Below are 22,385 nucleotides of genomic sequence, written 5' to 3' on the forward strand. Positions count from 1 at the left end.
AGTGTCATTCTGTGGCTACTAAAGCAAATAAAGTTCTGTCATGCATAAAAAAGGGCATTAACTCAAGGGATGAAAACATAATTATGCATCTTTATAGGTCCGGGTAAGGCCTCACTTGCAGTATGCAGTGCAGTTTTGGCCTCCAGTCCTTAAGAGGGATATAAATGAGCTGGAGAGAGTGCAGAGGGGGACAACCAAACTGGTTAGAGGAATGGAAGATTTAAATTATGAGGGTAGACTGTCAAGGATGGGGTTGTTTTCTCTGGAAAAAAGGCGCTTGCGAGGGCATTATAGACAAATAGCAAGTTACCTTTTTACCCATAAAGAGTATCACCACACCAGAGGCCACTCCTTTAGACTAGAGGAAAATAACTTTCATTTGTAGAAGTGTAGGTTGTTCTTCACAGTGAGGATAGAGTATCACCATACCAGAGGCCACTCCTTTAGACTAGAGGAAAATAACTTTCATTTGTAGCAGTGTAGGTTGTTCTTCACAGTGAGGATAGTGAGGTTGTGAAATGCACTGCCGGGTGATGTTGTGATGGCTGATTCTGTTAATGCTTTTAAGAGTGGCTTGGATGAATCCTTGGACATACATGATATCAAAGGCTGTTGAGATACTGAATTCTATAGTTCGTATAGATATGGGTATATATCATTTATGTGAGGGTATGGAGGGGTGTATATGGATGCTGGGTTTCATATGGGGTTAAACTTTATGGCCTTTGTCTTTTTTCAACCAGATTTAACTATGTAACTATATATGTTCATTTCAAGAAGATATTACTGTTCTAAACTGCCCAGTTAAACAAAATACAGCTGCAGTAAGAGACGTGCACTGCCGAGACAAGAGTTTCAAATGCAAGTCTGGACTATTGCACTGTACAGCCTGTTTGGCAGCCTGAACAAACTGACGATGGGTGCATATAAGATCCCGAAGGTTTGACTGGACATCATTTTGCCTTTTGTTGCATTGATTGCATCTTGAAAATTGTAAGCACATTTCTGTTATCTGAAGAAGGCTGAAAAAAGTTTCTGTCATGTCTTTGTACTTTTCTTCTGATGGCTGGTCCAATCTTAGAACCTTCTGAGAGCTAGATACAAGATTCTGAGAGACACTGCAAAGAGATGACTTTTGTTCTGTAAAAATGGCCAAGCAATTATCTAATGAATGCACCCTTGTATTGTTTTGGTTTTCTTTGGTTTTCTTTGTTGAAGGTCCAACACACTGTCTTGTAATTTGTCAAAACCAGTCTGAGCATCATATGCTCTGTCTTTTAAATGGTTAAATATTTCACTTTGTTCTGAACAGACAGTGTTGTTACTAGTGCTGTCCCCTTCAACACACCGTACATTACATGATGCAGGAGGTCTCGTCCTTGGTGACGCTGACACAGTTACCCCATTACCAATAGTTTCATCATCTGTCTCAGTCTCTCCACCACGAAAACAACTCGTATAAGACAACTGGCAGCTGCAGTTAGCAACTTTAGAAACCACTGGCCTTTTCTCTAAATGTTTCAGTTCATGACACCCCTTTTCTACAAAGGATGAATCGTAACTTATTAAATTGTCATTGTGTCTTAAGTCTGTTGCACCAACATTCCCATGCTGCCCCTCTTCCTCAACATAACACAATTTGAGAGAATTCTGCTTTCCTGGTGATGTACAGGTTGGCAACAACAGAACTGCACAATTACCAGGTGTGTCCTTATTTCCCATAGTAGGTGCTTCAGTGAATGTTGGTGATGATTCTCTACCATACAAGGAACCTACTTGACAAAAAGCTGAATTATGTCTGTTCAATAAATCAGATAATACATTGGCGGCTTGGAGGTCGTTTTGTGTTTCAGTATTACTTGCCTGAAAATCATTTCCATCATTAACCATATTGTTTTTGTGTAATTTTAGTCCATTCATTTCAAATTTTTGCTCAGTGAGTATAGGGGAGACTGGTTCATGTTCCAATCTAGCAATGTACAATGACTGTCTGCCCAAAGGAACTATATAAGGTTCTGAACTACAACATTCATCCTGGCTTTCTTGTTGGTCTCTGTCTTGAAATATATTTTTAAATGTAGTTGTAATTTCTGACTCAAAGTCTTCTACATTACCTTTATTTAAAAAGTCTGTTGAACTGCTAGTGTCAAAATTAAACTTTTCCAAGCAAAGATCAATTTGGCCATTGATGTTTATATTGTCCATCTGCAGGGATATTTGGGGAGGACTAGTCCGATCATTGTGTTCAGCTGTGTTCTCTTTAGGGGAATGCTCTCCATTACAACTATCAAGTAGATAGATTTTTTCTGACTGTTTTCTGTCTTGCATGTTTTCATCATATCTATAACGAAAAGCAGAAATGCAAGATACAACTGAATCAGTCACAGATTTAATTTCCATGGTGTCAGGCTCCATTTCCATTAACTTTGGAGAATGTGTTCTACTTTTTGTTTTTGCTGTTGATTTATGCTGGGCAAGTGGTTTTGTTTCTAGTAAAGCAGGTTCCCCTTCAGTATCCTTTAAAGAGGAAACAGTTGGAGAGTGAGACATGTGAGACCCTTTTTCATAACAACATACATGATCCATAGTTTCCAGTGAGCTGGAAGGTGATAAAGGAAATGTGACCTGAGAAGTATAGTCAGTCTGTAAGAAAGATCGCCTCTTTCTTAAAACTTTGTCAGCCTTTTTTGAAAATGGCTGCTTTTTCTGGAGTTTTTCTGTTGCCTTTGAGTCTTTTAATACTACATTGTCTGGATATGAGAATTTCGTGTCTTCAAAATTGGATTTTAAACCTAGATGGGTAAAGAACAATAACTATTAGACACAACATGAGAAAAAAAATATAATGAGCAAATATAACACTCTTATTTCATGTTTCAGCTTTGTTAATGACTATTGAAAATAAACATTTTAGCAATAAGGGTTTTATACTTATAAGTCAAAACCTGTCTTGTTGTTTCTTGATCTGATAGAATTAATAACCAATAATAAGACAGGGCTTTGGTAACATTTTCAGGCACATTTATCACCTATTTTTAGGGGTCATTTATGATCCTGTAGAGCGGAAATGCAAAAGCACTAAGTTGCCTGCCTTAAGGCACTCAGTAAGGACGGGGCCCCAATGCAGGCTGTGTGTCCTGCTGCTCCTACCTTGCGCCTCAGAATGACACGCAAGGAAAGTGGTGGGATGGGAGGATGTCTATATGCCTCCCCCCATCCACCCCTTTAGAATTAAGCACAGCCTAAAGCAGGCTGCACAGAGAGCAGAGTCAATGCTAAAATGCAGCTTGGAAAGTGCAAAAAATGGCAGATTTCAGCCTATTTTTGCACTTAGCAGGTTGAGTTTGAATACATGTTCTTTTATGTCTGCATACATATAGATTTATTTTCAATATATAGTCAATGGTGACTATGTATGTAAGAGCTGCCTTGGAAGGTGTAGTATATTTTTAAATACTGCAAAGTATTTTTTTATATGTACTAAATAGTGCCATATTACGATTTGCTGTTTAAATATTTGTTTGCCTTGGCAACACAGATTGTACATAAAGAGCTTGCTAAAATGTGCAGCAGAAGTTTCCAAACTGTGGTCTAATTAACCTCCAGGGCAGAAGCCTCCAAAGGAAGGCTTGTCCTGAAAGTCTGTAGTGATGAGATTTTGCACAAGTGTGTTTTTGCTAGATACTTCATATAGTTCAGTCTAAAGGCCATTAAGAATTTAAAATTTATAAAATGTATATACCCTACAGCAATTCCATGCTGAGTGCTGAGGCTCAATGTCCTAGAAGATGCACCTGTGATTTACAGACTGTAATAAGAGACACATGCATATTTAAAACCCTGGTCTTTCTAAAGCTTTCTTTTCCTTTATACTGCATCCCATTGACTTCATTAAATGTTTGAAGACCAGTGCACCAACAATGTAATTGATATATTACCTGGTTTAAAGATTTAAAGTAGCCATTTACAGAAAAATGTGTATGCACATAAAATATGTATATACTATATCCTCATACCTGGATATGTTTTTGGTAGAGTAAATCGATCTGTGACATCAAAAAACTCTTCTTCTGATCTACTGTCACCAAAGCCAGGTGGTGGATCTAACATAAGAATTTCTACCTCATTGCTTAGGCCATGAATATACATGAGTCCCTTTGCGTCTGATGTTTGATTTCTCACAGAATTACTCTCTGGACTACTGGAAATATATTTGTCCACACTGCTAGCTGGTGATACATTAGAGCATAAGCTGTAATATTCCATTGACCTGTTTTCTATTAGTTGACATCCAACAGAAATGCCTTGTAGTTCATTGTCTTCTTGGTATTCTGTGCCTCTTGGTAAATCAGAAATTTCCCTGCAGTTTGACAACTGCAGAAAACAAACCAGTGGATCAGATTCTATTCTTCCATCACCACTAACTTTTAGTTCTGGACATCCATTAAAAACACCATTATTGTCTATGGCCATATCTTTAAAATTGGGCGTGAAAAACTGTAAAAAATCTGGACGGCTTGAAGAACATGTTTCTAGATCATCTTCCTCCAGAGCATCAAGTGAATCACTTGACCAGCTAATTTTGTATCCTTGACTTTCTGTGTTAGCAGAGTCAGAAGCTTCAGAAATACTGTTTGTGTCATTATTTCCCCCATCACAACACCCTCTTTCTCCAACTTCACAACTATCAATTTCTTTATATTCTTTAACATTTTCTCTTTCTTCTTCATCTTCCTCCACATCCTCCTCTTCTTCATGTAGTGGTTTTATACCATGGTATTTCAGAATGTCTTTATATTCTTTAACATTTTCTCTTTCTACCTCATCTTCCTCCACATCCTCCTCTTCTTCATGTAGTGGTTTTATACCATGGTATTTCAGAATGTGGAGATCAGATGACAGTTCTAGAGAGGAATCAAAATCTGAAGATTCTTCAGAGTCACTGCAAACTCTTGATTCATAACCTTTAATTCAAATAAACAAATAAACCTAAATAATGTAATAATAACAAAATGGCATCCTAAAATCCCAATAAGCTAATTGACAAATATGCGTTACTATAAAAATATTTTTATAAAATGCAAGGTAAAAATTTTACAGAAGAACTCCTTATAATAATTTTAGCTTAATAGACAGGCCAAGGGACTTTAGCACCCAAAACAAGTTTGGCAATCTTTGGGCAACCACAATATTGCACCCTGTTAAGAAAAGCCAGTGATGATCACCTGATACAGGAAGGATGATGAGAGACAGGATTATTGATGAGCTTTTATAACCATGCCCCTTTCCTTCTCAAAATATTTGTGTCTTAGATAAATGGCTACCCCTACTCTAACCCTGAACCTAATGCCTTTAATGAATTACTGTTTTTTAAACAGTGTGCAGGAATGTGTAGGACCTAATGCAGAAAAGGATTAGGTATAATTTATAAAGTCAAACCTATGAGACTTGGAATGATGCAAATTTAAGTTTTTACATTGCTATTAATTAAAACTTCAAACTTTCACTCTGTGGGGTGTATTGATTTTGTGGCCATTATTTTGAGGTTTTTATTACTGTACATTATGTTGATTTTATTGATTTCACCCCTGCTTGCACATAAGCATCATTTCTGTAGTGGGCAAAGCTGAGTAAATCAGTGGCACATGACCATTAACAATCGATATTGTTTACTGTAATTGTCTCACTGTAGTTATTTTTGAACAAAAAAAAATAACAAAAAATAGGTTTATGTAATAAATGGTGAAAAAAATGGTTTTATATAATAAAAGCCTCACAGTTTAAGTACAGTATGTTTAATATTCATTTATAAGGTAGCATTTATCGGTCATCTGGTATGGGATCACCAGGTATGGGATCACCAGGTATGGGACCTGTTATCCAAAATGCTCAGGACCTGTGGCTTTCCAGATAATGGATCTTTCCATAATTTAGATCTTCATACATTGTCTACTAGAAAATCATGTAAACATTAAATAAACTCAAACAGGCTGCTTATGCTTCCAATAAGGATTAATTATATCTTAGTTTGAGTTATGTACAAGGTGCTATTTTATGATTACAGAGAAAAAGCAAATCGTTTTTAAAAATTTGGATTATTTGGATAAAATGGAGTCAATGGGAGATGGCCATTCTGTAATTTCGAGCTTCCTGGATAATGGGTTTCCGTATAACAGATCCTATACCTGTACAACAAAAATCCAAACAACTGTTGACCACTGTAGTGGTCTTGGGGGTTCCCAGACATGCTTCAAGTTCCCCTTGTTTCTTCCTATGGCCTAAAGCATATGAAATAAATGCTACACCTTTATATTACCTTCTTCTGCAGACATTTGATGCAACTGGCTGCTTCCAGGCCATCGAAATATGGTAGTACAGGAATCTACAAACAACTTGCAATATCCATAAATTAGACAAGCAATATCCTTGGCATTGTTTGATTCTAGGAGCAAATTAAGTGGCTACAAAATAAAGACATTTGTTAATCACTAGAGCAATCTGGTCAATTAATGTTGCAATATCAGTTAGCCTTAGGAGGTATATTTTAAATAGTGGGACCATACTTATAAAATTATCAATGCAATGGAGCCAAAAAGAAACAGAGCATATACAGTATTTCCAATAGTTTGTGTTCTATAAAGGCAGAAAATATTTACTTGTACTGTTAAAATGCTGATTTGTTATGTTGTCTACAAATTGTCTACAAGTAGTTGGTCAAGTGATCCACACATTGTAAAATTAGTCAGTTTGTGTGTGCCAGCTCATGGAATTCCAATTAAGTCGTCAAATAAAATATTTCTATTACTTTATATATAATTATTACCTTGACATCCTGCAGGTAGACTTTTACCATGCTCACTTTCTCTGACTCAGCATTTAACTCAATTCTGCTAATGTTGGAAAATTCTGCTAAGCATGTCATGATGTTTAGTTTGTTGTTAATTATCTGACTGATGCCATACTTGGCTCCCACAAGTAGGGTGACATAAGATTCTCTGTCCTGCAGCTTCCAGAAAATAAACAAGGAATACAGGTGGTTATTGCAATGGTGAAACATTTAAATAAATATATCTTCCTGTTAATATGATCAATATCAATACTGATTTAATACTTTCCTGGAAATGGGAATATGTATGTTAGTATGTTAATCCAGGGACTGGTACATGTTACCGCTATGGAGCCAGATATTTCAATTTAGTAATGTTTTAAACACATTAGTTACACATTTTCTCTTAAATATGTGTTCAGGGGAAAGAATAGGTAGCAAGCCATTGTACCATTCATTGTTATTTTAAAAGCTGGGCTGCTCAGTACAGACCTAGCTCTATCAGCATTATTCTCTAAGCCACAAGTAAATCCATCTCTTACTAGGGATTCACCAAATCCAGGTTTTGGTTTAGGTTCAGCCAAATCCAAACCCTTAAAACTCTGGACAACTGATTATTGATATATGACTGAGCTACGTGGTAATGGAGAAGCTTAATAGTATTACTAAGGATAATCTGTAAACTTTAAAAGAATATGTTAACATTAAAGAAATGTGATATAAACATGCCCAGGGTGCTTTTCTAAACAATTTTAATACCTTAATAACACATTCAGAAGGAAAATAGACAAGTGTTCTGATTTTGCTTTGCTCAGAAAAGAGATCAGAAGCCGCAAATGCACTTTCACATCTCTTTCCTGAGCAGAGCAACATCAGAAGACTTTTCTGTTTAGTGTCTGAAGCACTTTCAGTAACTGACCAGCAAGTGGAGCTGGTGGTTAAAGGGGAAGTAAAGGCAAAACAATTAAATCCAATTTTTACTTTCTTTAATGAAAAAGAAATCTATATCCAATATATTTTTAATTAAAAAATGTGTACCATTTTTATAATAAATCTGACTTTGTGCAGTGAAATTCCCCCTTCATTTACTTGCTCTGACTGCTGTGGATAGGAAACTTCAGACGGTCCCCCACCTTACTTCCCAGAACTTGAGCAGCTTTTTTTTATTTATCTGTAGAGCAGTCGGTGACAGTGCAGTGCAGTCTGCAATTTCCTTATCATTAATCAGTCATGCTGTATTGGCTTCTATGACAGATATTATTTGTCATGTGCTGTTTGATAATTTATGACCCTAAGCTTAACAACTGAAGCCCAGACCACACTGAGCATGTGCTTAATCTTGGTCTTGCAAAGATTTTTAACAAAGTTACAAGATGACAGCCCCCTGCGGCCAACTTTGAAAACAAAGTATTCTATTTTAGACTTTAGTTCCCCTTTAATAAAAACTTAAATAACTGTGAAACAGCTAAATAATAATAATTATTTTGATGGATGGTCATTTGTGTACTTTGTTCTCTTTTCAATAAAATAATACATAATAAGTGAAAATATAAAACATTTTGTTATATATTTAACATAATTTAATACACAAGTTACAGTTCAAATTTAGTGTAAATTTTGGCCAAACCTTTTGCAGATGATTTAGCATTCAGGCAAATTCAAAAATTATATATTTGGTGTCTGTCTAATTGTTACCTTACAAGATACATTTCTTGCCTTTTTGACAAATAGTGTCTGTGTCATTTCCAATCTTTTGGGATTTACTGCAGTATATGCAGAAAGTAAAATTATGGTATAAATATTAATTTGGAAGATAAGTTCATTAAGCTTTTTCCCCAGTGCTGTTGCTAATGCAGGAGCCGCCTGAGAGTGCATCGCAGAAAGTGCAATTGCCCCTTTTATATTAGAAATTTTTCGAATTTCCAGTTGAAAATTTTGACTCTAAGGGGCAGATTTATCATAGGTCGAGGTGAATTGTCAAATGAAAAAAATTTGAATTTCAAGCTATTTTTTGTGTACTTCGACTAGGGAACAGTCCAAATTCGATTTGAATTTGAAAAAAATTCTAAAATTCGAATATTGAAATTTATCATGTACTGTCTCTTTGAAAATTCGACTTCGACCATTCGCCATATAAAACTTCAATTTTTTGGGGGGAAAACTTTGAATTGAATTTGATCGGACCTATTTGATCGAAAATGGACCTATTCAACCAAAAAAAAATTTTGGTTGGTCTTTTTGAATTTTGAAGCTTTTTCAATTCAAAATTTGACCCTTGATAAATATACCCCTTCGTTTTTTGCTGCCCCTGGTAAGCTGTTCGGTGCTGCTGCTGCCTGAGGTGATTTTTTCATCTCACCTCATTGGCGCAGACATGTAGCACCCCTGCTTTACCCTACTTCATCAAACACTTACCATTAAAGTTGCATAGAATATTTTTCCTCCATACGTCTTTAGATCTCCAAGTATCCTTAAATAGTTTAGCCTAACTTGTGAGGCAGATACTGGTTGCTATAAAAAAAAAGATGGCATTAATACTATAAACTGGACTGCACTATATACAGTATGGGGAATAATGGGCAAATTATTGAATAGAGGAGGAGTTTCATGCCCACATAAAGACACATGGCTACAGTTAAGTTCATGGAACCACTCATATATTGGGTGGTAGGAAAATCAGCACAAATGACATAGAATGTGGTGGTCGGCATTTTAGATGCCACAAATCCATTGATGGGATCAAATCTTAATTTGCAAAAAAAAATGGATTTGGTGCATACCTAGTGAAAAATGCTGAAATGCACTTTGGGTGTTGATATGGTTTTTGTTTATAGCAAATTACTTTAGGACCTTTTAATAGTTGTAGATTTCAATTTACATTATAACATAATAGTGAAAAAAAACATATCCCTATTAAGGGACAAATATTATGTACTATTATTACCTATTTTACAATAATTATGTACTATGTTGTTTATTATTAAATGCCACACAGCTTGTTGTACATAGGACAAATTTCCAGAACTGCTAGAGAACTTATCAAAGGAAAACCTTGCAGGTAATCTTTACGGGGCACATTTACTAAGGGTCAAATATCGAGGGTTAATTAACCCTCGAATCCCACCCTCGAAGTTAAATCCTTCGAATATCGAATTCGAATGATTTTGAGCAAATACTTTGTTTGATCGATCAAAGTAAAAATCGTTTGATCGAAAGGATGAAATCCTTCGAACCGAACTATTCGAAGGATTTGTATCAATCGATCGAACGATTTTTCTTCGATCAAAAAAACCTTAGGAAAGTGATGGGGAAGGTCCCCATAGGCTAACATTGTACCTCAGTAGGTTTAAACGACTGTAGTCGAAGTCGATTTTTAGTTTGAATCAAAGTCGTAGTCTAAGGTCATAGTAGCCTATCTGATGGTGGAAGTACCCAAAAAAATACTTCGAAATTCGAAGTTTTTTATATTCGAATCCTTCACTCGAGCTAAGTAAATGTGCCCCTACATGTTTACCAACTTAGATTTTATGCTAAATTAGATTTCAAATACAGGTATGGGACCTGTTATCCAGAATGCTCGGGACCTGGGGTTTCAGATCTCTTTCGGATTTTCCTTTCCGTAATTTAGATCTTCATACCTTAAGTCTACTAGAAAATCATGTAAAGTTAATTAAACCCAATAAGCTGGTTTTGTTTCCAATAAGGATTAATTATATAATAGTTTTGATCAAGTACAAGGTATGGTTTTATTATTATAGAGGAAAAGGATTATTTGGATACAATGGAGTCTATGGGAGATAGACGCTTTGTCAATCGAAGATTTCTGGATAATGGGTTTTCAGATAATGGATCCCCTAGCTGTAACAGATTCAGTTTATAGGAGCAGACACAGTAATCACATTAAATAATTACTTTATAAACTTTATCAGGAAGCAAAATGGATTAGGACATAATATCCTTAATACTTTTATGTCTAAATAAATGACATCAGCAGAATGATTCACTTGTCAAACGGACTTTTCTATGAAAAAAAACTAAGTACTTAGTAGTCTATGAGTGCTTAATATTGCAAAACAATACCAAAATCCATGTCTTTTTATTTACTCAAGGTTAAGTGATATATGGGTTTTCATGAATAACGCATGCATTTGAAAACTACACTATGAAAGACCTGAAGATGAAGATCAGTGAGTGGTATTAGACAAGCATCCTGCCCCTTGACTAACCTGCTGAAAGATAGTTACAGGCTCTGTAAACCTATGTTAGAAATATCTTAGGGGCCTATTTATCATGCTGTGTAAAACATCAGAGAAAACTTTTGTTTTCTAATTTGTAGTTGAGGGTTGAAATCTAATTGCTGACTGGTTGCTACAGACAACATCACGGTAATGTTTTTCTCCACAGCATGATAAATAAGCCTGTACAGGCACAGAACGAGAATTTGCAAAATATCCTGACTATTATTTAATTAAATCCCTTATACTTGTGCAGTATACGTTTGGACCAGTCTGAAAAAGTTTTTTTTTTATTTTACTTCTAACCCTGTTGCTAAAAACATATTTCCTGTAAAAAACAAAACATACTTTTTGTCTTGGCTCAAGAATGCACTGGTTTCTCTTCATATGAAAACTAATGGCTTTTTTTATGTCTTTTCCTTTAATGCTGCGGAGTAGAGTTGGAGATAAGAAGTTGTCTATTCCCCAGTCCTTCCTGTGGACAAAATATCATAGTTAAGACAAAGTCCCTCAAGTTCAACCATTCCAAATGAAAACCCAGCATCCATACACACACCCCTCCCTACTTTCTTATAAATTATATATACCCATATCTATACTAACCATAGAGTTTAGTATTACAATAGCCTTTGATATTATGTCTGTTATACCGATTCCAATGAAGTACATGATCTGCATCATATGTTACTAATAATAAGGTGAATAAATTGACTTCTCCGGACCCCAAGATACTTAGGGGCACATTTACAAAGCTCGAGTGAAGGATTCGAATTAAAAAAACTTCGAATTTCGAAGTGTTTTTTGGGCTACTTCGACCATCGAATGGGCTACTTCGACCTTCGACTACTACTTCGACTCGAATGATTCGAACTAAAAATCGTTCGACTATTCGACCATTCGATAGTCGAAGTACGGTCTCTTTAAGAAAAACTTCGACCCCCTACTTCGGCAGCTAAAAGCTACCGAAGTCAATGTTAGCCTATGGGGAAGGTCCCCATAGGCTTGCCTGTGATTTTTTGATCGAAGGATATTCCTTCGATCGTTGTATTAAAATCCTTCGAATCGTTCGATTCAAAGGATTTAATCGTTCGATCGAAGGAATAATCCTTCGATCGTTCGATCGCAGGATTTGCGCTAAATCGTTCGACTTCGATATTCGAAGTCGAACGATTTTAGTTCATAGTCGAATATCGAGGGTTAATTAACCCTCGAAATTCGACCCTTCTTACATCTGCCCCTTAATATTTATGTTTGCCCCCATAATGCACATGTGGCGTGATCTCACAGTCCCCTTACTCATATATATATCTGATGGTGAGGGTAGTGTGTTGGATTATACATACAGAAATGTAATACCCTATCATGTGGCCATAACAAGAAGAGAAGCTTTATGTCCATATATAAATATGGCCAATATCACCCTGATGCTGCCTGGCAGGAATTTGATTTCTGCATCCAGACGACTTTTTTAGATTTCTAAAGACACTTTCCTCAGGACGGCTGTCATCTTACAACTAGACATTATTTATATTAATCACTGAAGGAAGATCCAAGCTGAGGGAGGTTGATCAGTCTATTTGCCACAGTCATTGCACAGAAAATCCAATTTATTAATGTAATTGCATACAAAGCTGTTACTCACAGTTGCACTGAAGTTCTCATTTGTTTCATACAAAAATATATACATGGATACACATTACAGCCAAGATTAATTTCAGTTAGAAAAAAGCAATTATTTCAGTATCGTAATACAATTCTAGATTTACCCAGAGACTCTACCCATAGAGATGGAACAGAATGGAACAATCCATGATCTATTTACATCAATATATACACTATGGGTCAAATTCACTAACCTCCAAAAATTCGCTAGCGACGGCTTCGCTCACAGTGCAACATTTCGCCAGGCGTAGATTCACCAGGACAACGCTAATTCACTAAAATCCGAAGTTGCATCCAGGGCGCCGAACACTGCCAAAGTTGCACTAGCGTTACTGCGCTAATTGAAGTGAAGTTGCACTAGTGTTGCTTAATTTGCATATATATATCAATATAGGGCGATATATATATTGCCCTACACATGAGCCCATGAATGTATAGTTTATGTGCCATATGTTAGGAAATGTAGGGGGGAAGCCCGTTACCCCAAAAAAAATGTACACTCTTTTTCAGCCTATCACCCTGAAAAAGGAAAAGATGCTAGCGTTTTTTTGAGAAAAATTTTCAACAATTTTTTTAGGAACTCCTATCTACTCTATTGCACCTTGCCTGGTCCGAGGTGGCGAAGGCAAGTCTGGTGCAAGAGGTAACGTTCAGTAAAATCCGCATCTTAGTGAATTTGTGTAGTTACATCCATTCACCAGAGCACAAATTCGCCAGGCGTTAGGGAGCGAAGAACCGCAAGAATCTATCTCCTTCGCCAGCAACCGTTAGTAAATCGGCAAAGTACCCAAATTATGTCACGCTGGTGATTTTTTGCCACTTCATCCTTTAGTATATTTGCCCCTATATGTCTATCATCAGATGTGATGTCAACTTAACTCATGTCTATTTCTAAATATGTATATTGTTACTTTATCAATCAAGTTTTTGAAACTTGATCATACTGTAAGTATATGGCATAATATAAAAAATATCACAGTTGAGTACTCAGCAGTCTGTTTTTTAAATTAGAAAATATTTTATTCCATTTACAGTGTAATTCCAAGGCACCTGGATATTTACATCAAACCACTATGTGGGAAATGCCTCTTCCCATATAGTGACTCCTCACTAGGGCATCATTAAAATATGAAAGATTTAATCTTTGGAATGCTTTATTAAAATTAAATTACATGATTGCCCAATGCTATGTCACTATAGTTCTGTGAATTGTGAATTTAAAAAACACTCTTCTGAAAATTTTGAAAAGGACAGCCCTTTGCAAACTGAGATGTCCAGTTGAAACCCACATGGCTGGAAACCCTACCTCTATGTATTCTGCCTGACGAGAAAGACCAATCCTTTAACTACAGGTATGGGATCTATTATACAGAATCACTTATCCAGAAACTTTAGAAATTCAGAAAAGCTATTTCTTATTTCTGTTTGTGAAATAACAAGAAATTAACTGCATTTGATAATACTGTAACTAAGCCATGTCAAGGTGAATATCTTGGTATTTAATTGGTTTTAATTTATTGTCCAGATTATTGTTCTGGTTTCACAAGGCTGAAAACCGAAGAGAAAGTTGAGACCTGAACATACCTTAGAAAAACCGAACTGTTTGGGTCAAAACCGAACAGATGGCAACCCTCACTTTAAACAATATTCCTGATTAAGTACAGGTATGGGATCTATTAGCCAGAATGCTTGGCACCTGAAGTTGGATCTCAATACCTTAAGTCTACTAACCCAATAGGATTGTTTTGCCGCCAATATGAATTTATGCATTTTAGTTGGGATCAAGTACAAGGCACTGGTTTATCATTTCAGAGCAAAGGGAGTCATCTAAAATTAGAATTATTTGGCTAAAATTGATTCTATGGGATATACCATTTCTGTAAATATGGATAACAGCTTTCCAGATAAGGGATTACATACTTTATAATAGATCTTGTAATATTCTTCACTTGGGGCACCCTAACTGTAGGCATCCAAATGTGTAGCAACTGGGGTTAAAACTACGACTAGACAAAAAAGTTTTTCTATAACTTCTAATCCATGGTGCTCTGTGGCCACAAATGTTATAATATCCATAGCCATGAAAAATCTTATAATCTAATACTTACTCTATATATTTGAAAGATATCTTTTGTGGCTGACCACAAGTATGAATGCGCTCTTGGATATGCAGGGCAGCCAAACACAGAGCTACACTACATTTCATTTCCACCGCAAATCTTTCTTGAAGCACATCGCTGCAGCTCTGTGGTAAACAAAATAGTACCGGATCAAACAACCGCTTCCAAACTCATTTTATTATTATAACTATTATTTCTATAGCCCATGATTCCCCACAACACTTTACAGAGAAATATCAGGGTACATTCTACTGTAATTCTGTAGGTATGGGAGCTGCTATCCAGAATGATCAGTACCTGCGTCTTTTAGGATAAGGGATCTTTGGATCTCCATACCTTAAGTCTACTAAAAATCACTTAAACATTAAATAAACCTAATAGTATTGTTTTGTCTCAAATAAGGATTAGATATATCTTAGTTGGTATCAAGTACAAGGTACTGTTTTATTATTATAGAGAAAAAGGAAATCATTTTTAAAAATTTGGATAAAATGGAGTCTATGGGAGATGACTTTATCTGTAATTTGGAGCTTTCTGGATAATAGATACTAGACTGTACCAGTAATGCTGCTCTATTCCTGCCTTATTGGCTGTATAACATAAACAATTCACATTGGTATGAGATCTGTTATCCGGAAACCCGTTATTCAGAAAGCTCTGAATTATGGAAATGCTGTCTTCTACCATAGGGGTAAATTTATCAAAGAGTTTTGACTAGAGTGAAATTCCGCAGCTCTCAATTCATTTCTATAGGATTTTGAAAGGCGTATTTATCAATGGGTGAAAGTGAAAGTTCACCCTTCAATAAATACGCCTATAAAAATCCCATAGAAATGAATGGTGAGTGGCGGAATTTCACTCTAGTGGCGGAACTTCACTATTAACTTCACTCTTTGATAAATATACCCCTAGACTCCATTTTATCCAAATAATCCAATTTTGTATTTTTGTAAAAGTATTTGCTTTTTCTCTGTAAAAATAAAACAGTACCTTTATAAGTTTATATAATATGTACATGATTTTCTAGTAGTAAATTATGTTAATGTAACAAGTAAATCTTTAAATTGTAAAAAACAAACCTGTAAATAGAGGTATTCAAAGGCAATGGGATCCTCCTGCTGTAGTTGAAATGGGTCCTTGGGTACAAAACAGACTCTGAAGAGGCACCTGTAGTTGTGAGATTCTTTTTTTTGCACCACCTAAAAATGCACAAGTTTGCATTAGCCTGTATGAATTCCAATAATAACTGTAATAACTCAATTTGTATGCCATTGTGTTTCCCATAATCTCTATATTGCACCCCAGCATTTAGTCTTAAATGGGGAATGAGTGGCATTCAGTACATGGATTTTTTCCATGAATGTCTTCAAGTACATTTTTAAGAAACAAAACGATATATTCCATAAAAGCATTGTAATCTTTAATAGAGAATAGCTTTTGATGTAAATTACTTGGTCTAAAGAAGCAGAATCGGCAGCTAAATCTGCCTGTGTATGGCCAGCATAATTCTATTGCTCCACATTTATATTCATATGATTAACAATTTTTACAAAATTCTGCTTGCCATCACCTCTTAAAGGGGACCCGTCACCCAAAAAAATGATTCAAAGTCCTATTTTATCACATTATTCAAGCAAAATGAACTTTAATTACACTATATAAATTATTTGAATCTTGTTTCCTTTAGTCTGGGAATTCATAATTATGGCAAGCAGGCAGAAGCCATTTTGTGGACACTGTTATTAAGACGAGCCTTGCATCATCTCAGAATCTTGTTTGTGCACCAGAATGGGGCCCCATTGTCCATCCCCATGCACTGGCTACACAATTAAATGGTAAAGAGAACAGGGGAATATGTAGAGAGCAGTGACATCAAAGAAGTGCTGAATGGAAAGTGAAAGTAATTGTCTGCCCCGCCTCTATGCCACGGGCATAGAGGAGGGGCAGACAATATTTGATTGACAGCTGAGTTTTTTAAATGAGCTTACAGCAGCTATGAATGCTTTAATAAAAAATAGAAATTGGATTTCATGTTTAATTTGAAAAGGACTTTTATTATACAGATTTTTGTGTCTGGGTGACAGGTCCACTTTAAGAACACTAGTTTTTCATTATGCCATACAGTACCGTACATACATACAGGCAGTACTGGAAACAAATTTGTTTGTATTGTCTCTGTTCCCTATTTCAGAGGTATTGAAGAAATTCATATATCTTGATCTGGTAGTGATCATGCCAAAATACATCAGCAATTGATTTGGGAAGCATATTTGAGCCAAGCTATACACCAGGTTTTGGGAAAATTTATTTATATGTTTGAAAGTATTTTTCTGGTCTAGATACATAGATAATCTCCTCATGATTTGAAAAGATCAAAAAGAACATTTTTAGATCTTTTATTGACCTAGATTATAGATGTTAAATGCCAATGAATTTAATCTCCACATTTCACTATTTATTCAAGTTTTTTTTTATCTTTTAAGCCTTAGAGATTTTGTGCAGGACCAATCACTGACAAGTAAAATGCTTTTTAAAACACATCACTGAGGGGCCCATTTACTTAGCTCGAGTGGAGGAATAGAAGAAAAAAAACTTTGAATTTCGAATGGTTTTTTTAGCTACTTCGACCATCGAATAGGCTACTTCAACCTTCGACTTGGAATCGAACGATTCGAACTAAAAATCGTTAGACTATTCGACCATTCGATAGTTGAAGTACTGTCTCTTTAAAAAAAACTTCGACCCCCTACTTCGCCACCTAAAACCTACCGAACATCAATGTTAGCCTATGGGGAAGGTACCCATAGGCTTTCTAATGTTTTTTTGGTCGAAGAAAAATCGTTCGATCGATAGATTAAAATCCTTCGATCAAACTATTTGCGGTAAATCCTTCGACTTCGATATTCGAAGTCGAAGGATTTACATGCAGTCGAATATCGACCCTATGTAAATCTACCTTGCAAATCTAGCAGTTACCTTGAAATAAGAAAAAATAAGAAGAAAATGGTATTCATGTTATTTGCAAACTGTATTCTGTACTTGGTCCTGCTAGGAACCCAAATTGGTTTATTTTAAATGCCTTGTAGCATCAGGTTTGAAACTGAATACTGGCTGTCAGATTGGAATTAGAAGAAAAGTAACAGATAGATGTGAGAGGTGTAATATCGGCAAGTTTTTATCAGTGGTGTAACTATAGAGGACAGGGTATTGAGCAGGGTCCGCTTCTCTATAGTTTTTAGACGTTGCATATTCAATTATTATCCTGCATTTTGGTGGTTAATGTTTGTAGCCTCAATTTGAAATCTTTGACATATATATTTAAAGGGTTAATTTTTAAGGGCTCATCCACCTGATAGCATGAAAGATGTGTCCATAACACAGTATATATATCTGTCAAATCTGACCTGTTCAATTAATTCATCCTCGTGGAGAAGGAAAACCTTAGAAATGTTGTACTGCTCTTCCAAAGCTAGTGCAAAGTGTTCAATGCTATTGATTGAAAGCTTCTCTTTCAGGGTCAAGATGATATCCTAAATATATATAAATATTTTCATTATGATTTTATGACAACATAACAGTAAATACAGTAAGGTTAAAAAAAACTTCTCCTTTTAGATTATAAGATCTTTTGGGAAGGGCCCTTTTCACCTTGCTTTGTATGTAATTCTGTATATTCAATGTAAAAAACCCATTTATTGTACAGCCCTGCAGAATTATAATAATAACAATAACAACCATAATAATCTAATATTATTAGATATTATAAATAAAATAATTACAATAATGAAAATGGTAACCAACAGATTAATTATAGCTGTCTAAGGTCCAATATAATATTTTAATTAACCAACACATCAGGGTTTTTTATTGTGCCAAATGCATTTTCTTGTCTGCCTGAAAGTCGCGTTTCAACGACAAGCCCAGGTATTGCTGACGCAAACACAATGCTGCTGTGACAACCAATTTGATTTTTGCCATTCCTGTAAAAATCTGTACCAGACAAATTCTGTCTTCATTGACAGAATATTACTCGATATTCATGTTTTATATGATTACAGTATATAAGAGGTATTAAAATGTTTTAAAGAGGTGAATGAAATAAAAAATACCTTTACTGTTGTTTTTTTCTCAAATTTAAATGCCTTTGTTTGCCCATTTTCTAAATAAACCTTGAGTACATTGGGCATGAAGAGAAGAGAGTTGCCCTGTAATAGAAATACATGAATGTTACATGCATCCAGTACAATGCAACAGGAATAATGGATGTTTTTTTCTTGTTACAGTGCGCCAGCCTGTGAAATCCTTGGGGACAAAGATAAGCAATTACACAGATTAGAGCTGCATCAGAAAATGAGGTATCAGAGAATCAATTTTACTCCAGCTTAGTTCAACGGTAAGCCGATCAAAATAAAAGCAGGCATCAATTTTCTTCAGAGACATAAAGATATGTCAGTATGTATCTATAAACGTGGCTGTGGAAATGTGACTAAGAGATCCTGAATGAAAATGTACAAAGAAGAAAATATTTCATATACAGCTACATCTATATTAACATTTGTGGAATAACCAGTTATTTTCACAACCAGATAACCATATAATTTTATAAGAGGTGCATTGGTCTAGTACCATATAACAACCAATGTTTATTTTCAAACAGATGACCAGTAAATGCTACCTGCTGAATAGTAGCTATCAAATATAATCTCAATCCAGTAACAAATATCAGATGTTTCCTTTCTTAAATCTGACTTCATTAGACATTAAAAATAACAACTGCTAAGAGTTGATGAATAAGGTTTCAGTCAGGACTGAATAATATATATATATATAGTAATAATATTTATATATTGCATGTATTCTCTATAACAATGGAGTCAAGAATCAGCAAGGAAAAACTGTTGATTTCTGGGTGCAGCACTACCAATATGTACAGCAATGTTCAGGGTCGGACTGGGGGGGGCGGGGCCCACTGGGACTGCTGTTCCAGGGCCCCCCTCCACCCGCCAACTGTTTGGCGCGCATATGCAACCGGTGCCACTCTGCGCGGTGTCCCGCCAGGCCAGTCTGGCAAAGTTCATGCATAGTAAGAATGTCAAACCTCCAGAACTTCATACATGCTAGTGGTACGGATGAAGTCTGGACTGGACTACAAAATAGGCCTTAGAATTTCATATATAAAAAAGTCAAAAAAGACCAAGAGGTGCATATGGGCTTGGCTACTACAGTTGAAAGGTTACAAGTATGCTGTGAAAGAGCTGCAAATTCTAGTGTAGACAGGGATGGCAGGCTTGATATTTAATTTCTCTCCATTAACATTCAGATCCACAGGAAATCAAACACAGAAAACGGATGTACTGTCCAATAAACTCAAACTCTTCATAAAAACTTTACCCAAAAGGGTCAATCTTTTTTAGATATAACCCACTGGAGAGCAAAGGGCCAGATGGGGCACTTAAATTTGTAGAACATCATCATTTTAATATAATACATCTGACAACTATGCTGTAAGTAGAACCACTTTCTACATTCATATGTTTGGACATAACTGCCTTAATCCACACATGGGTAAATACTCTTTCAGTTCAGATGGAAAATTAATTTGGAAATTATTGCTATGCATGCCTGTCTCAAAAAATAGCTGTTGTATGAGTGTAATAGGGACACACTTTTAGTATTTCTGTAGTGCTATACCTAGGACCCCAAATTCTAGGGAAAGGTCTTATTGTGTTTTAAATATTTTCAGATCTACAAGGGACCAAAACACTAGCTGGAATTTTGTCTGGATTATCTGAGTTGAATAGGCAGCAGTTTTGTGGTCACTACACAATAAACTTATTTCTACTTAAAAGGTCAAATTGACAATTTCCAAACTGATATCTGATCTCATATGTGTTGCTTGATAAAACTAGATATTTAACTCTTCAGAACACCAACCTGAGTGTGACCATTTACAATGATTTCCTCTGCAAACCTTACTTTCACCGGATTGCTCCTCAACTTTGCTCGTTTCTCCGTTGTAAGAAATGATGATTTGGGGCTCTATAAGACACAGAATAATAGCCATGTTGACAAACAGTACAAAAAAAGTCTCTTATCTTGCACCTTCTCTGGCCATACCTTACATTCTATCCTTACCACACTCTCTCTGTAAAGCTGGTGAATAAGACTGAGGAATCTGTGGGATTTTGAAAACATTTTCTCTTTGCCTACGCTGCTATTTTCTTGGGGTGGCTATCCAGTATTTTGCTTTTCATCTTCTATAACTTACCTATTGTGTTATAATAACACTACAATTAACTAAAGGGGACGCAGTCTGAAAGATAGTTTGACAGTAAGGTTTGCAAATTAAATATTTCATAGTCTTCTTCAGAGAAATGTGCGTACAAGATAACTAAATGTGTCTGCTTTCTCCATCCTTTTTCCTCTCAGACCTAAAAAGTATTCATACTTACCAAAGTATTTTGAAGAACAGTCATGGTAACAGAGTCCACAGATTCCCTTAAAAATGTAAAGATAAATCCCATCAACTTACTACGTTGTGCAATTATACAATATAAATATCTATTTAACATTGAAACGATTTGTTCGGTAAGCCTCTGTTTGCCTGAAGAATTAAAAGTAAAGTTTAAAAAAATCTGTTTCACCAATGTATCTGTTTGAGCTATGGGTTAAGTATTATTTTCATCCGGATGGAAAATGCAGACAAAGCATAACACATGATAAAACATTGAAATTCTAATTTCAATTAACTTTTCTTGGATAAGCTAGAAATATAATTGGAGTTGTCACACATATCCTGGAATCATACATTATAATACTTTGAGTAATTTATAAATGAATTAGAAAATCCTCTAGATGCCAGCCAGAAAAAACACTTCCACCATATTAACCATTCTACTTGGACTAATAGGTTAGGTAGTGTCATGGTGTTGAGACCTTCTTTTATATGTGGGCATCATGTGTGAATTAAGGAGAAATAAACTTGGAGAAGATAGTCTTACTCGAAAGATAACCGAAAAATCCAAATGCAACGGAATAGGCAGTTTTATTGAACTGCAACCCATTAGTGGGAAAAATAAAAAGATTATAGTATGTTTCAGATGGGTTCCCTTTTTTAAGTGAAGAAATGGATAAGAAGTGGATAATATTGCATTAGTTGGCTAGTTGCTAGCAAGTTTTTATTTTGCTGTTACTCTACATAAAATCCAACTTCTTCTATAAAGCTATTACTCTGGTTCATAAGAGACACATTACTACCAAAAAGTTTTCTTAACTGATATGTAACAGGTGATTTTGCAAATAGAGTAGAATGAGTTTGTAGTATTCAATAGTACTCTTTCCCAAAATCAATACTATAATTTGCACACTTCATCCTTGCTTTATCCTGAAGCTTTAAAATTCATGAATACCAAATTTATTAGATTGCACAAAGCAAGTAATCCTTCTACACGGTCTTCAGAGTAAGTCAATTCAGCATCTACCATCTTGGAAATGGATTGAATTATTGCTTTGTATTTTGAAATGTTGCATTAAATGTTTCAA

The 22,385-nt window shown here is 35.5% G+C and overlaps 1 protein-coding gene across 1 annotated transcript in view; it reads right to left on the reverse strand.

The window, feature by feature from the left end:
* Window positions 1-505: 505 nt before the first annotated feature.
* LOC108703692 (FERM and PDZ domain-containing protein 1-like) overlaps window positions 506-22,385 on the reverse strand; it is a 92,244-nt gene continuing 70,364 nt past the window's right edge. Inside the window, 13 exon segments of the mRNA XM_018239861.2 lie at window positions 506-1,210; window positions 1,213-2,792; window positions 4,017-4,964; window positions 6,317-6,461; window positions 6,824-7,006; window positions 9,242-9,337; window positions 11,410-11,536; window positions 14,832-14,968; window positions 15,923-16,042; window positions 18,248-18,373; window positions 18,953-19,048; window positions 20,778-20,882; window positions 21,296-21,341. Of these exon segments, the coding sequence (XP_018095350.2) occupies window positions 773-1,210; window positions 1,213-2,792; window positions 4,017-4,964; window positions 6,317-6,461; window positions 6,824-7,006; window positions 9,242-9,337; window positions 11,410-11,536; window positions 14,832-14,968; window positions 15,923-16,042; window positions 18,248-18,373; window positions 18,953-19,048; window positions 20,778-20,882; window positions 21,296-21,341 (4,147 nt within the window). The 3' untranslated portion in view covers window positions 506-772.

This window comes from Xenopus laevis, chromosome 1S (genome assembly GCF_017654675.1).
Source record: "Xenopus laevis strain J_2021 chromosome 1S, Xenopus_laevis_v10.1, whole genome shotgun sequence".
NCBI classification, from domain to species: Eukaryota; Metazoa; Chordata; class Amphibia; order Anura; family Pipidae; genus Xenopus; species Xenopus laevis.